This window comes from Colletotrichum graminicola, assembly GCF_000149035.1.
Source record: "Colletotrichum graminicola M1.001 genomic scaffold supercont1.8, whole genome shotgun sequence".
Lineage (NCBI taxonomy): Eukaryota > Fungi > Ascomycota > Sordariomycetes > Glomerellales > Glomerellaceae > Colletotrichum > Colletotrichum graminicola.
In genome coordinates this window covers 404542-421181 of record NW_007361012.1, presented here as the reverse complement: position 1 = coordinate 421181, position 16640 = coordinate 404542, and the positions used below count along the sequence as shown (strand labels likewise).

The window sequence follows — 16640 nt, the reverse complement described above, 5'->3', positions numbered from 1 at the left end:
AAGAAAAAAAGAAAGAAAAAAAAAAACAGAAAAAGAGAGACAGAAAGGGAAAAAAAAAGGAAGAGATAAGACCGGCGCGCACTGTGAGGCAGGCAGACAAACCCCGACTCGACGTTTCCTGCCATGAGTTGTGGTGTGGCCGGCTTATCAGTTGACTGACTCCCGTCGAGTTGACCATGATGCGTACGCCTATACCTGACCTCTATCCGTACTCGCGTCTGATTCATCTTAGGTATCCGTAGCCCCGTCTCTCTGCTGAAGACGTAATCTCCTCGTCCCTGTCTGTGCCCCAAGTAGAATGGTGGTGTTGCTGTCGTGCGCTGGATACAGACCAACTAATACCGGAACATTGACAGACCATGTAAGCAGAAAGAACGCCCGGCCAGTATTCGGTACCCTTCGCGAGAACCCGACGAAAAAGTTGACAAGTGACCAGCTCTGTATGTACGTCCCTGCACCTCATCGTTTTGTCGCAATGGAGGAAAACGGCGTATCCGTCCGAGGCAACGCCGCTTTGCCTTGTTTATCCTCGCTCGCTCTCTCTCTGTCTCCGCCCCCCCTGCTTTTGCCAGAATTTTATTTCAAGGCAGAAAAAGACTCTCTCGCCATAGTCTCGGGGCCCATGCGACTTGCGCCGATTTTGCTGACCCTGGCTGAAGCTCTGCCGCGTAAGAGGCCGAACTGCATCTGGCCTATACCTCGCTAGGAGTAAAATATCCAATTCTGGCTGGGGAGGACCCGGTTATGAGCTTGTGAGGTACATACACGTACGAGGAAGCCCACTCTCTCCGTCACATCGCTCGCCCTGTCCTTCGCTCAACGGATATTGGTCGGCAATTCGTCGTGACAAGTGACGGCTCTCCAAGAATCGTAATTCTTTTCTCGTGATAGATCCACACAAGTCTCGGGTAGCGAGGTTACAAGGCGGGTCATGCAGACCCTGCTCCCATCATTGCAGCTCGAATAGCCGTTGGTTCACGCTTGACTGTCGTAAGAAGGCTGCCAGAAGAAAACGACAATCCCCCGGTCATCCTGTCTCTCTCAAGACCGCTCTCATCCCCAAATGACAGGCGTCCCCATGCAGACCGTGACTGGCGTGGTGGCTAGCCTTTACAGGGATGGTCGGCCTGTAAGTTCACTTGAAGAAGACGAGACGTGTGGGGATGGCGGGCACGGCCTGGAATTTGGGCTGGGGGGGCGCGCGCTATCCCCAACCTGCGGGCATGGGTACGTGCACCGGGCCGCCCGTGTCACCTACCTACTTCACTGTCCCAAGAGCCTTCCTCGACTCTTTGCCAGCCTGGGCACTTGGGTTGCTCACAGACGGTGCCGCTTGTGTTCTACGGTGATCGCTCTTGCTAGTTTGCACGACCACGCAATTTGGCTTCGAGGCCCCTTTCCTCTGCGAGATGATTGGGTTGTCAATAGTGCGAATGAGTAGTCGCAGATGGCGGCGGCGCGCGCGCACAAGAGAGAAAGAGAGGGGGAGAGAGAGAGAGAGACTAGGTGGTGTGGGAACAGGCAACTAGGAGGACGATGCTGAAGAAGGACGAGGAGACGAAAGGAGAAGCGTGTGACTTTTGAGGGCTGTCAACCAGCTTCAAATCTCAGAGAATCCCAGGGTATCAAATTCCCGTGCGTGCCAGCCTTGCGTGTTGTGATGAATCGTTCGCGCGTTCCGTCGTACCGAGTCGGCCAACTGACCCGGCCATCGCGCCTAACCTGTCAAATGAAGCTTAGATTGCTCGCCTGCAGAGTTTGAAGATAATCACGTACTAAGCATTTAGCGACATCAAGTAGCACACTTCTCCGATAATTTTCTCTAGCGGCAGCTGCCATGTCGTTGCCAGCCAGTCGTGCATGTCAACACCCCACGCACTGAGGCTGAAATGCGTAATGCGTGGGCGAATCTTCTTCATTGACGCCAGCTGTGTCGAGATATGGTGGGTGGGCTTTTGTCATCGTCCGGGCATCTCTGCACCGCTGCTCATCAGGTGTGTGCGTGTGTGTGTGTCGGCGCGCCATCAATCTGCCATGCCCTTCCCATCTCGTAATGGGTTCCCAATGGGGCATGGCTGCAACTTCGACCAGGAATAGCTGTACTCAACTCTCGTTAGCTATAGAAATCCCCTCACACCGGTCTGTTGCCTCAGACCTAGATCGAAACTCGACAATCTCAAACATCCCTCACAAGGCCAAAGTACTTCGCGCTTCGTGCTTCGCCTTCTTCCTCTTCCTGGAAGACCCTTTTTGGCGATCATACCCCGCGTAGGGTGGAGTGTCCGTTCTCCCACCCCATGAGGGTGTGTCGAGCGAGTCGCAAAGCCAAAATCTCCTCTCTCGGCACACCTTGATGCGACCACAACCATTGGCGGACGGAGAGTGTAGAAAGTGCTAGCCGCAGTTTGCAACGGAAGGAACTTCTGACATTACTTGGGCGGGATCGGGCCATGTGCGTAGGCAGGCAAAGCGACATATATTTTTGTGGTTTAGTGCAGCTTCGGGGCGCAAGCATTGTCGCAGAACTGGGGGTGAGGGGTTTGGCGCGCTTCGCGTAGTAACATGTACAATAAACGTGCAAAGTATGCCTTGAATCTCTCAACTCCGCATTCGACTCGACAGATTGTGGCCTGGGGACATGGAAAGTCATCGTGTCACACTGAAATGTCTGTTCCCCCAAGGGCTGGACACGGATCTAGGTAGTGTAATTCTCTCGATCAGCCTGGTGGGGAAGGCGACAAGGATCTTTTAGCTGATCGCCAGTCAGCATTTTGTGAACAAATCACAGACTGACTCACAGACCCACTATCGAGAGCTCTCAAGGACCGGGGTCTTCTAACAACCAGCTGTCGGGGTTTGCCCCATGAGATCCGCCAACGGAACAGAGAAGGGGGCCGCCGAACAGTCGCCATACAGAAAACCTCAGCTTTATCCTTAACATTTAGTTTCTGTTAATGAGATGGTTTCTTGGCGACTGTTGGCGAGGTAGCCGAATGTTGTCAACGCCCAATGCACGCAAAAGACTATGGAGCCGAGAAACCCTTTCAAGCGCCAGCAGCGGCATCGAGGGTTGCGAGGCAATATTCAAGAACATGTTGGGCTGCCGCGCTTGATCTCTCGCAAGCTTCTACCAAAAGCGGCAACGCCGGACCAACAACACAAGTTCATTCGTCAAGATATTGTGACTGAGAAAAAGCAATGCACCAAACCACCTATCGTTTTTCTCGGACGTCGATCGATGACTCGGTGACATGGAAAGCCATGAAGTCGTACCTCAGGATTGGCGTTGAAAGAAAGTTTGGGGGTCTCATGGTCCACCTGCGTCTGGACGTGGGATGTCCCTAGGAATGTGTGCGAAATCAATCATGTGCGGGATAGCGACCCGGGCTTCTGGGCCACTGCGCGTCTGGCGGGAAGAGAGGGAAGCCGATTCCGCAGGTCAAAATCCGAATACCAAGGCAATACTTGTCGACTTTTTTTTTCCCCCCGGCTGGGACCTTGGACTGTCCTGGGCGCTATGTAAAGCCAGCGGTCGTTGATTGCAACTCGCAAACCCCGGTCAGCGAGATTGATTTCCCAGTGGCTTGCCGATTGACGTAGTCGTCTGCTACTCCGAGACCCAATCCTCCCTTGATGCGGGAATGTGGGGGGAAGGTTGAGGTTAATGGGAAAAGATTGCGGGCGTGCGTTCCCGCAAGGTATTGATCCGAAAGAATTGGATTTCGTCCATACAATCGTCATAGTTTGTGGCGACCGTGTTGACACTATTTCCGAACCTGGGTGTTCTGCTGATGTATAATGGTACCTCGTCCATGCTTCTTAATTGGATCAAGTGCTTACATACCTAGGCACCAGTGTACGCATGTGTCGCGTGGAGAAGACGTCGGCTGCAGATCAGTCCAGACAAGGCAATTGGGACATCGCTTCCGCTCAAATGGGAAGTCGATACTAGACGGGCTTTCGGTTGTCTTTGTTCCTTTGGTCATAGACTCGCGCAACGGCGAAGCTCGGGCTTCTTTGTCTCCCTCCTCTGCCGGGCCTTATCGTCTGGACTTTGATGCTGGGATGATGTGACAATGGAGCTGAAGGATTGTCACCATCATCTCCGCCTCCGAGGCTGTCCTGATTGGCCACCAGTGTCCCGAATTGTACTTGTTACTTGACCGGGTACGACCAAAGCCTGCGAGGTTTTGGATGCTGGCACCTCTCCGTGGATGGGTTAAATATTTGTGTGGTAACTTGGACTAGCGATCGGCAAGGAGGAGGGGATTAGCTCGACATGATGCCGCCGTTCACTATCCTGTACCTTGGCCGCAGGTAGGAAACTAGATTTGTTTTACCAATCCAGATTGCCGGCTTGTTCCGAACATGGCTGTGAATTACTATAGATGGAGGGGAGACGATGGTCTTGCCAAACGCGCCGCGGGAGGAGATGGGGAAGGGGCCGAAAATGTGAGAGTGTGCAACTTAGGTAAGCACGTGCGGTCAGGTCCGATAGATACGTACCGCCTGTTGCGCCTTCAGAGACACCTGGATGGCAACTCCCAGGCACAGCGTTCGCTCGCCGTCCACATCAGACCCCGAAGCGCCCCCGCAGCTCACTTATCGACGCCAGGCAGGGAGGGCCCCTGGGCAAAAGCCAACCCGGTGCAGCAACCAACTGCAACGGCGCCGGTGCCAGGAGCCATGACGTGAGAAAAAAATCCCCTTCTCGTTCCCCCCCCGGCACCCATCGCTTCCCTCTCTCGCACCACCTCCTCCCCTTATCTCTGCACCGACTACGATGTGACACTTGGTTACGTCCTTTCTCCCCAACCCTGCGACCTTGACCGAACCCAATCACGACTGGCCTCGGCGAATTCTCAACCAAGTTCCTCCTTCGTCATGGCGCCCAAGTCCTCCAAGGCCGCCCACGACGATACCAAGTCTGAAAGCACTGCCCCCAAGGAGAAGCAAACACCTGGCTCTGGCGGCCATCACTCGAACGGAAAGCTGCGCCGTGTGGCCAGCTCGACGGGCTCTCAGTTGCGGGAAGTAACAAACGCAAACGCCGCCGCGGATGTTCAAGTCGCTGCAAAGGAGACGGCTCAGAACCCAGCGGTAAGCCTCCTCTTGTCGTGACGCACCGTCGTCCCCTCGAGTTCGCTCCACAAGACACCACTCGCTGACCTTCTCTTCTGGCAGATACAATGGAGTACATTTGACCGAGAAACCCTACATGCATACCGACGCGAGCACCATCTCAACACCCCCACCTCGTTTTCCTGCTCCTACCGTCAACTGGTCCTCTCACGGCCCGGTGGCATCGGTCTACACTCCCCTACGATGGCTCGGAAGAAGGAGAGCAGAAGACAGAGCAAAGAACAGCTCACGCTGTCTGTGCGGAAGCACTTCAATGGGCTTGGGATCCAGGAGAACGATATCATTGTCGACTTCATCCACAAGGTTAGGAGTCACGCTATCACAAAAAGCGACCGTCACAAAAGGTCTACATCAACACCTCACGACGCATGACAACCTTGTATAATGGACAAAGGGTTTCCTTGGGAACTGGAAGTATCGACGAGAGCTGACTGATATACGATTGTGTCGCTGCTGGAGCATAGCCTGGCCGACTGTTTGGGCGATTTGGACTGCATAATGATACCTCACCATGGGCGGGAACCTCATGACGAAAGACGACAAAGGCAAAGCCCTTTCTCGCAGTTTTACATAGCTATGATCTACAACCTACTCAGTAATGATATCTGGCGTTTTTTTCTTGGATCCGGAGGCTGGGATCGGCTTATAACATTACGCTTTGCATTGGGCGCCCGCCATGGGTTTAATTTGCTGGTCCTCCGAGCCCCGGCACAGTGTACCTGTACCGAGTATCCGTATCTGCTCTGAGATTTACTATGGTATGGATAGAGCGCACACAACGCGCAATGCCGCGAAAGCATGTGGGGCCAGCTTCGCGAGCCACTTAAAGTCATTGATTGCTGACATAAAGCAGACACTACGGATACAACAGTCACTATCAATCCGTCCCCACCTTCCCCCCCGCCCAAGCCACCCCCTGCATCCACCCGCACTGCGGTGCCGCTTGTGCCTGAGGCAGTCACTGCAGTTCGGCTTAGCATCGTGCAAAAAAAAAAAAAAAAGGTTGATATCATCCCGTCTCTCAATGGCATCGAAGGGCAAAGAATTTGCGGGAGAGTTCCACTTGCGCGTCGATGCTTTTTCGCGTCCCCGGTCGATTTAACCCCTAAACTCTGCGTAACAACTGCTTCAGATGCACCGTCAAGCTTCACAATGAATGCAAGCATTCTTACCAAGGCAGCGGCCCCGGGCCGCCTGTTGTCCAGCCGCATCTCCCGGCAATCCAAGCTCAAGGACTCTGTCTGCAAGCGCGCCCACATTCACACCGTCACTTACACCGTCCGGCCCACGAACTCCTCGGCTGCACGGGCGACATGTCAAGCTCCCGTGTCCAAGCATGTAAGCGTCGCCGCATGCCAATATATATGTATATCTTGCTGATTAGCTTGTGCAACAGGCCTTCCACGCGACGTCCAAAACCTTCGCCCCGAGCGACCCATACAAGACCCTCGGCGTCGACAAGTCGGCGTCTGCGGGTGACATCAAGAAGGCATACTACGGCCTGGCGAAGAAGTATCACCCCGATACGAACAAGGACCCCGGCGCGAAGGAGAAGTTTGGCGAAATCCAGAGCGCATACGAGATCCTATCGGACCCGAAGAAGAAGCAACAATTCGACCAGTACGGTGCCGCTGGCTTCGACCCCAGCGGTGCACCCGGCGGCGGCGGCGACCCCTTCGGAGGAGCAGGAAACCCTTTCGGTGGCGGGTTCGGCGCGGGAGGATTCGGCGGCGGGTTCAACTTTGACGACATCTTTTCGGCATTCACGGGCGGTCAAGGATCCCCGTTTGGACGCCGCGCCAGCGGCCGGAACCCGTTCCAGCAGGAGATCCTGGTCGGTGACAACATCGAAGTGCAATCGAGCATATCATTCATGGAGGCGGCCAAGGGAACGAGCAAGACCATCACCGTGACGCCCCTGACCGAGTGTGGGACGTGTGCGGGCAGCGGCTTGAAGCAGGGCACCAAGAGGTCGGAGTGCAAGTCCTGCAACGGAACCGGTACGCGGGTGCACTTCATGAACGGCGGTTTCCAGATGGCGTCGACATGCGGAGCCTGCGGCGGAACCGGTACGACCATCCCCCGAGGCTCGGAGTGCAGGCCCTGCGCGGGCAACGGCGTCGTGAGGGAACGCAAGACCATCACCATCAACATCCCCGCCGGCATCGAGGACGGCATGAGGCTGCGGGTCGATGGCGCGGGCGACGCGCCCGTCACGGGCAAGAACGCCGACCCCAACGTGCGGACGCAGAAGGGTGACCTCTACGTCTTCGTGCGCGTGGCGCCCGACCCCAAGTTCCGCAGGGCGGGCTCCGACATCCTCTACACGGCCAGCATACCCATCACGACGGCCATGCTCGGAGGAGAGGTCACTGTGCCCACGCTCGACGGGCAGGTGAACGTCAAGGTGGCCACCGGCACCAACTCGGGAGACAGGCTCACGCTGTCCGGCATGGGCATGAGGAAGCTCGACGGCAGGAGGGGCGGATCCGGCGACCTGAAGGTCGAGTTCAAAGTCAACATGCCCAAGTATCTGAGCGCGAACCAGCGCACCCTCGTGGAGATGCTGGCGAACGAGATGGGGGACAAGACGGCCCGGCGGATCATGAACGTCACGCCACAGGGGTAAGACAGCAGCGGCGCTCCCCTACCCATCCACCCTCGGCGATCGCGCCGTCACCCGCAACCACTCCTAGTGCTAATTCCATCAAGCAGAACCCAGCCTGTGTCGCCGGACGACTCTGAATCCCACAAGAACGAGGGCTTCCTCAAGTCCATGTGGCACACCCTGACGAACCACCCGGCCCACCAGAAGCCCTCCGAGGCGGACGCGGACAAGTCGGCGACGGACAAGAAGACGGACGAGAAGAAGGACGATTCCAAGAAGGACTCTGGCTCCGGCTCGGCGTAAAGGGGAAAGCCCTGGAGCAAGATGTGTTCCGTGTTCGTTTTGTACCAACATATTCGGCCTTCCATGCGGCTGGCTAGGCGTGTAGAACGACTCTCTGTTCGCCAAATCGATTATAGACTCAAAGGAAAAGGGAAGTCGGGGGCTTGCATGGCAGGGTGTTCAAACGGTTGATATTTCTGTTCTATCTTGTTGTTGTTTCCCCCCTTCGTAATCCAAGTAGTAATCCCCCAACCTGCCGTAGGCCGAGAGCGGGGGCGGAAGGGGTTCGTACAGCGGAACGGCCCCATTCTGGTCTGGAGACGGCCATTTGCTTGCTTGTTGTATTATTTTACAGAGAGTGTACAGTGTAGTATAGACATCGGCGGGCGGGGGTGAGAAGAGAAGGAAGGATTAGCCAGCCCTCAGAGAGGCCACTCACCTCAGATTTTGTACAAGGAGACCACACACCCAATCAATAAAACAAAGACAGTCTATAATCCAGCGGGCACCAAGTCGGCAGCTGTCGAGGCGCGTGGGTTGACTAAGCTCGGGCGGTTCGTTGTGATGTGCATTTGCGTGAGGTCTAAGCCATGGGGCTTGTCTGCGTCTGATGGGAGAATGGCGGTCGGACTCGAGTCACAGGCAGTTGTTGGTCGGCACGTTGATTCGTTGGCTGTGTGCACCCGAAAGAGACGAGGCGCAGAACGATAAGCGGACCGGTCGCATAATGGGCTTTCCTCTGAAGATCATCATGCCCTGGATGCGTTCCGTTGCTGTGGGAAATGTGTCTTTGGGCTCGGCCGTGGGGTCCATGACCATGGGTGCCTCTCGAATGCTTTTGGCCGAGGGAGCTCTCGACCACGGGCAACCAAGCACCGAGACGGGCGGCTAGGTAGTTACTAGTTGGTGTACCTCCGCACTCGGGGGACAAAAAAGACCGCCGGTTTCCCCCTACACAACAGCCACCCTCACCACCAGTACTACAGCTCCTGCAATAGGCAATGCAGCTTTTTACATGCTAAAAATATACATTTGTGAGGACTCATAAGACAAGAAAGTCTATAAAGTGTATGAAAGTATACATCTTACCTATTTTCTGGTATCTAAAAGCAATAGGGCCATAAGATAAGGTCCTTCAAAACCAGCGGTCTTTTTTGTCCCCCGAGTGCTCCGTACCGTAAGCTTTGAAAAGTGAAAGAGAGGTCAACCTTGCAAGGAGCGGGCCGTTCGGGCCTGTTGAGGGAGGTTGCCCGCGCGGGTCTGCTCCATCCCCCTGCTCAGCAGCCCATGTGGGGCCACGAAGCGCCGACTGACGACGCCCAATGAGTGGTCGTGGTGGAGGGGCAACTCTCTCTGTGGCCCGTCACCTGCATGGTGGGCGGGAAGAGCAGAAGACCAATGTCGATGCACGGGACATGGGCTGTCGAGGGTGCTGAAGGCGTTAGTGAGATTGCGGATGTAAGTGGTTTTGTGCGTGTATATATATATATATATATGAGAGGGAGAGGCAGAGGGTGAGAGGGGGAGAGAGAGAGGCAATGCTACATCTCTCTGCCTCGTTTGTAACCAAAGTCACACACCCGAAATGGGGACAAGAAGAAATAAGGAAAGGTAATCAGCTCAATCATCTGTATGGATGTGGATGGTGGTTTTGTAAGGGCTCTTGGATGACGACGATGATGCGCTGACTGACTGCAGCCTAGGCAATAGGCCGTACGCAGTAAGCCACAATGGTACCGTGATGTGAGGTTGGTGCGGCCAGGGGCCAGGGGACACCACGTATGCGAAAGCGATAGCTTGTTTGGGCCGACATGCTCGGAACAAGATGACACGGGGTAGAGTAACATGCGGCAATGGAGGAGCGTTGCATCGGGCACGTCTCACTGTGATCCAGCCGAGGGCAAAGGATAGGTTGTCCGGCCATGTCGATGCGGGAGGAGAGCTGTACTATCTACGTGAAGTGAGGCGACAACGGGGGTGCCGAGAACACATCTCGTTATCGAGCGTATATACCTTTGGTTACTACCAGGGCTGTCTGCCCCTATGTGCTCCGCGGTTGACTTGTGTGATATTGGCTGGCCCCGATACAGAGTGCCCACGCTCGGGATAGCTGCCCAATCGAAGGAATGCTGGCATGTCCTCGAGACTTTTACTCGTGGCCAGTTTCGAAGAAAGCAGCGGAGGGAGGACGCAGTTAAAAACCCAGCCAGGGTGTACTGTAGCTGAGGGGATGAGATGGACGATGCACCACGATGCCAGTGAGTTGCGAGAGTCGTAGTGTTGCACATGTCAACGACATTCGCATCATGTGAAATAGTTCATGGCTGCTTGGATTGGCTTCCGGCAAGAGTATCCTGGAGAGATGAAAAGCACAAGCAAGCTGATACTCAGTCGTTAGATGCGCGTGTCTTTGGTCCACCGTGTTATTACATGCGAAGTGTCAGCATCCATCCATCTAGTTTTGCGTGTACGACGGGCAGCACCCGCCCCCGAAGCCAGGACCCCGCCAAAAATACAGGAACATCCCCGGTTCGGTTCCCCAGTGGGCAACAGTCGCTGCCTGGCGGCTACGCAGCACGTACGGATACTACGACAACCCAACGTATCCTCTCCCGGTCCGCGTTATGCGCCAACGTCAACACCACCGACAAACAACAATTGGACGACGACGGTGACGACGGCGACGACGAAGAACAGCGCTCAGTCTCCTCTCATCTCCAATCTCTGAGCTCCGTTTGGTGATTCCATCTCTGGGGCGCTTCGTCCACCAAGCATATATCAACTGCCTGCCACTACCAGAGGCACGACCCTGGAAGCTTCACAGAGAAGAAAGTCGAGACGCTCAACGACGCCGAGCCATCACGGACGGATAGCTGCCCCGCCCTCAAGCTCTCCACCCCCTTCAGGCCTGTTTCGCAAATTGCCATCTCTCATCTTACCGGGTTCCCCCGGCAGTATGACCTCACATAAACACGAACTCTATATTCCTTCACTTCTTCGCCAACATTAACCGACGGGAAGAAAAGAAGGGGGAAAAGGAAGAAAAAAGAGAGAGAGAGAAAACCGACGAAAGAAAAAAAAACCTGCAGCAACCTGGGCTTTGGAAGTTGGACACCCCACCATCCTTCGTCTCTGACAAGATATATGTATCCGCTGTCATCTCATCGTGCCACCCCACACCCACACCGGCGTCCTCATCGAACCAAGTAAGCAACTATAATCAAGGCCGGCTGCAGAACAGCAGCCCAACGTCCGCCGGTACCGCTAACCCGGCTTCTGCACAACACGCACGCACTCACGCACTCACTCTGACGCCAGGCACCCCCGAGCTGACAGCAAGAGTACGTACCCAGCCATCACGGAGCTCCAGCGCACTGACACCCGACTTGCTTCCAAGCCTCTCGCAGTCCGAATCGTCCCCCACCCCGCACTCCGCCTATTCGTACCACAGCAACACTGAAAGCACCAGCCCAGCCCAGCCCAGCCCAGCCCAGCGAGCGACCCGACCCGAAGAGCTGCATCCGTCCACCTCCCAGTTACGTTACCACTTCTTCGCAAGGCCACCTCTGACGAGGCCCCATATGCCACCCAATCATTCCGACATCTGAACGAGGCTGCCCGTCTTCGCAAGATACCCGACCGAGTGCGATTCATTGTCGCTCGCGACAACAACAACCCCGCCCCCGCCCTCCCCCCGCCATCCTCCGGGTCGAAACCTGCTCCTCGTCGTCATCGTCGTTGTCGTCATCTGTCAAAATGACGCAGTCGCCCATGATCTCGTCGCCGCTCAAGGCCACAAACGAAATCGACTGGGTCACCCCGTTGAAGGACTACATCAGGAACACATATGGCGATGATCCGGAGCGCTATGCCGAGGAGTGCGCCACCCTCAACCGTCTGCGACAGGACGTGAGAGGCGCCGGAAAGGACAGCACCTCGGGCCGCGATATGCTCTACAGATACTACGGCCAGCTCGAGCTGCTTGACTTGCGCTTTCCTGTTGACGAGCAGCACATCAAGATCTCCTTCACATGGTACGTCTCAACCGCCTGCCCCCTGCCACCTTGCAGCCCAAAGCGTCGTTTGCGCATACTGACCACCCACGGCCTCGCAGGTTCGATGCCTTCACGCACAAATCGACGGCGCAATACTCGCTCGCGTTCGAGAAAGCCTCAATCATATTCAACATTTCCGCCGTTTTGTCATGTCACGCCGCTCACCAAACGCGATCGGAGGAGTCGGGCCTCAAGGCCGCGTACCACTCTTTCCAAGCCTCCGCAGGCATGTTCACTTACATCAACGAGAACTTCCTCCACGCACCCTCGTCCGACCTCAGCCGGGAAACCGTCAAAACGCTCATCCACATCATGTTGGCCCAAGCGCAGGAAGTGTTCCTGGAGAAACAGGTGGCGGACCACAAGAAGCCGGCCCTGTTAGCCAAGCTTTCCAGCCAGGCAGCCTCCCTATATTCGCAAGCAGTGGAAGGTGTCCAGGATAACTTCAACAGAGCCATTTTCGAGAAGGTCTGGCTTCTCATGGTCCAGGTAAGAACTGCTCTAGCCGGTCCCCCGGCATAACCTTCGGGATGCTTCCACCCAGGTGCCTCGGCTTAAGACTAACCGTACCAGGTCAAATTCAACCTTCTCAGCTCCATGTCGCAGTATTACCAGGCCCTTGCGGACGATGAAGCTGGTCAGCACGGGATTGCTGTTTCCAGGCTCCAAGTGGCCGAGACACAAGGAAAGGAGGCAAACCGCATCGCCAGCAACTTCCCGAGCTCGGTGCCACCCAGTTCCAACCTAGGCGCCGAGACCGGCGGTCTCCTTGTCGACTTTACAAAACGCCATTTATCGACAGTGCAGGATAAGCTCAAGGAATTCACCAAGGATAATGACTTCATCTACCACCAAAGTGTCCCTGCGGAGGCGAGTCTGGCACCTGTTCCTAAGCTCCCAGCGTCAAAGCCAATCCCTGTCAGCGAATTATACGCTGGTCAAGATATACAGCGCATCACGGGGCCGGATCTATTCTCCAAGATCGTGCCGCTAGCTGTCACGGAATCCGCCAGCCTCTACGACGAAGAGAAGGCCAAGTTGATTAGGGCCGAGACGGAGAGAGTGGACACCGCCAACGGCGAAATGGCGGCGAGTTTGGACTACTTGAGGCTTCCCGGTGCTCTTCAGGTCCTGAAGGGCGGTTTCGACCAAGAGATCCTGCCGGACGATGAATTCAGGACTTGGTGCGAGGACGTTGCCGGCCACGAAGATCCGGCCGCCATTTTCGAGACGCTGCGGTCTGACAAGGAGATTATTGTGAGCACGCTGGACAAGAACACAAAACAGTTGGACATGGAAGAGAGCGTGTGCGAGAAGATGCGCTCCAAATACGAGAACGAGTGGACGCAGCAGCCGAGTTCGAGATTGACGTCGACGTTGCGAAGCGACATTAGGAATTACCGCGAGGCGTTGGAAGAGGCGGCGCGAAGCGACAACCAACTAGCGGCAAAGCTGAGGCAAAACGAAACCGAATTCGAGGAGATGAGAGCTGCTGCCAGCCATGGTAGCATCGACTCCTTGTTTCAACACGCCGTCAGCAGGGTGCGCGGCAAGTCCAGCAATGTCACGAGCCCTTCCGGCAACGAACCGAACCTACTGGACGTCGATTTCGAGGAAGAGGGCCCGAGTGTCGTTGACCAGATCCACAAGGTGGAGGATATCATGAAGAAGCTGAATCTTATCAAGAGAGAACGCAATCAAGTGCTGAAGGATCTCAAGGAAAAGGTAGAGGAGCCTCCCCCCAGCTCGAAGGGTTCGTGGGGGACGCAGAGACACTAACGCCAACAGGTTCACAACGATGATATCTCGGAGATTCTGATCCTCAACAAGAAGTCAATTACGAATTATGAGAACCAACTTTTCCAGTCGGAGCTGGAGAAGTTCCGTCCTTACCAAAACAGACTGCTTCAGGCGAACCACAAGCAGTCGGCACTGATGAAGGATCTGACGACCAGTTTCAACACTCTCCTGCAGGATAAGCGAGTTAGGTCGGAGCAGAGCAAGTACGAGACGGTCCAGAGGCAGAGGACGGCAGTCATGAACAAGTACAAGCGAGCGTACCAGGAGTTCCTCGACTTGGAGGCTGGCCTGCAGGGTGCAAAGACGTGGTACGCCGAGATGAAGGAGACGGTACAGAGCCTCGAGAAGAATGTGGAGACATTTGTCAACAACCGGCGCTCCGAGGGTGCTCAGCTTCTCAACAGCATCGAGCAGGAACGCTCGACTCGCAAAGACGCACATGCGGAGCTGGAGCGCGAGCGCCTACGGGGCCTGATGGAGCGCATGTCGATGGAGCCTCCCGCACCTTCGCCAAAACCCGCGTCGAACCGGCCTACGCCTTCGCCTTTGAACTTCGCCAACCCCTCCTCGACACCACGATACCCCCAGACCAACTTTTCAGGACAGTATCAAGTTCCTCAGTCCCCGCCCCCAAACCAGCAGCAGTATCCCAGTTTCGCCGCCCCTCCAAACTCCCAGTCGTACACGCCGCAGCAGGGGAATGCGTACGGCCAGCCGGCGTACAACCCAAGCCAGTACGGACGCACGCCGGGTCCGACATCACCGCCTCCCCATCAGTCCACGTTCGGTCCGGCCGTTCTCCGCGGCCCCGCCTCGCCTCCACCCACCCAAACGTCGTTCAGCCAGAGCCAGCAGTACGGTGGCTTCCCTAACCAGCAGCAGCAAATGCCCGCTGGTTTCGTGCCACCACCTCCACCCCCTGGCCCGCCACCACTGGGTCCCCAGCAGACATTTTACGGTCAGCAGGATTTCCAGCAACAGCAGCAGCAACAGCAAAACTACCAACAGCAAAACCCCCACAGTGCGTACCCGTCAAGTGCGCACCCACGGTCGGCTCAGCCGCAGCAAAACAGCGATCCGTGGGCAGGGCTGAACAACTGGAAATGAGGAAGAGTGTGCGTTGTACGCAGGCGGGCGTGCAGGGTGATGTGGATTTGTATGTTGAGTCGGCGTGGACAATTTGAGATACAGCGGATAAGGAATCCAACATCTGGACACGCACTTCAGGGGTTCCAAACGCGAGTGGGTTTGTGCATGAATCCGGAGTCTTGGGAGTTGCTCACTATTACAGTGCAATGCTGTCTCTGGATATGGACGAGGCCGAGTGTGCACAAGGGCCACGGCGAGAGAGCCGTGAGGACACGCGAGAGGAAACCAGGCCGGCAAAAGAACGGGGGTTAGCAAGGAGGACACTGGCTCAAGCAACAGCCCACTCGAATAAAAATGATTACTGCACGCTTAGACCGGCTGCCCACACTCTCAACACGTGCAATGGTCGACGTAGCTGCCATCTTGCTCCACGCGCGATGTAGACACCCATGAGACAAGCCCGGCCGTGCCCGTCCCCGATCTTGTCATACACGGCTTGCTAACTAGCACCGCCGGCCTCAGGTCAGACCGTTGTTTGTCGTGCCCCACCGCCTTCTTCTTCTTCTTCTTCTTCTTCTTCTCCTTCTTCTCCTTCTTCTCCTTCTTCTCCTTCTTCTCCTTCTTCTCCTTCTTCTCCTTCTTCTCCTTCTTCTCCTTCTTCTCCTTCTTCTCCTTCTTCTCCTTCTTCTCCTTCTTCTCCTTCTTCTCCTTCTTCTCCTTCTTCTCCTTCTTCTCCTTCTTCTCCTTCTTCTCCTTCTTCTCCTTCTTCTCCTTCTTCTCCTTCTTCTCCTTCTCCTTCTTCTCCTTCTTCTCCTTCTTCTCCTTCTTCTTCTCCACGTCTTCCGCTCGCCGGCAGTCCATGGTCCTCAAGACCCTGTCGGCGACGGGTCGGATCGGGCGGGGTAGGTTCAGGAGGCGTTGGTAGCAGAGCTGCCGCACCCCCTTCCCTTCCCCCGGTTCTCATCTTCGAGCGGCTTGTCGAGACGGACGACGCTCTTCTTTCCCGATAGGGTGCCATCGGGCTGTGCGCTTCGGGTGAGATAGAATATACATATATATATATATACATACATACATATATATATATATACATACATACATAAATATATATATATATATATAGCCCGTGACGACACCCGAGCTGACCCTTCCTTCGCTCTCAACAGGGCACTTACTCCGGCCAGCTTGGCTGGTTCATGTTCTCCCACCCAGCACACGTCCCAAGGGCGAATGTGGGAGCAATGGTTCAGGGGCGGAACTTGGACGCACCGTGACCGTGGGCGGCGTAGAGAACGCACGGCTTCGTGGTAGACATGGCTTGTAACAACGACGATGTGTGTGGTGGGGGGGGGGTGATGATCATCAGTTTTATACGGCGGTTAGTTACTTGGAAAGCGGTTTGATAGGGATGGGAATCGATACAAGGATGAAAAGGCACAAGAGACCAAGAGGTCACACACATACTCGCGTTCAAATCCTTCTATCAGCATCGTGGGTTAGTTGCGCTTACGAAACCCCCCATTCGCGCCTTGTGTGACGACGGCGTCTCACACGCTGACCTCACCAGTCAGCCTCGCATGCCTTGGCCAAGGTGGAGACGAAGCGCGCGCGCGTGTATGTATGTATGTGTGTATGTGTGTGAGACAAACCAAGTCTCGCAGTCC

General features: G+C 55.6%; 3 protein-coding genes across 3 annotated transcripts; all 3 read left to right on the top strand.

Annotated features, from left to right (window-relative positions):
* Positions 1-4884: 4884 nt before the first annotated feature.
* On the top strand, positions 4885-5514 carry GLRG_02794 (uncharacterized protein; the record flags this gene model as incomplete). Its single annotated transcript, XM_008093479.1, has 2 exons — positions 4885-5100; positions 5185-5514. The coding sequence occupies 2 exons, from the start codon at positions 4885-4887 to the stop codon at positions 5512-5514; spliced, it is 546 nt and encodes a 181-aa protein (XP_008091670.1).
* A 780-nt stretch (positions 5515-6294) lies between these two features.
* On the top strand, positions 6295-8053 carry GLRG_02793 (chaperone DnaJ; the record flags this gene model as incomplete). Its single annotated transcript, XM_008093478.1, has 3 exons — positions 6295-6480; positions 6539-7767; positions 7858-8053. The coding sequence occupies 3 exons, from the start codon at positions 6295-6297 to the stop codon at positions 8051-8053; spliced, it is 1611 nt and encodes a 536-aa protein (XP_008091669.1).
* Positions 8054-11788: 3735 nt separating this feature from the next.
* On the top strand, positions 11789-14994 carry GLRG_02792 (BRO1-like domain-containing protein; the record flags this gene model as incomplete). The annotated part of the gene is made up of 4 exons (XM_008093477.1): positions 11789-12066; positions 12147-12576; positions 12661-13812; positions 13876-14994. The coding sequence occupies 4 exons, from the start codon at positions 11789-11791 to the stop codon at positions 14992-14994; spliced, it is 2979 nt and encodes a 992-aa protein (XP_008091668.1).
* Positions 14995-16640: the final 1646 nt, after the last annotated feature.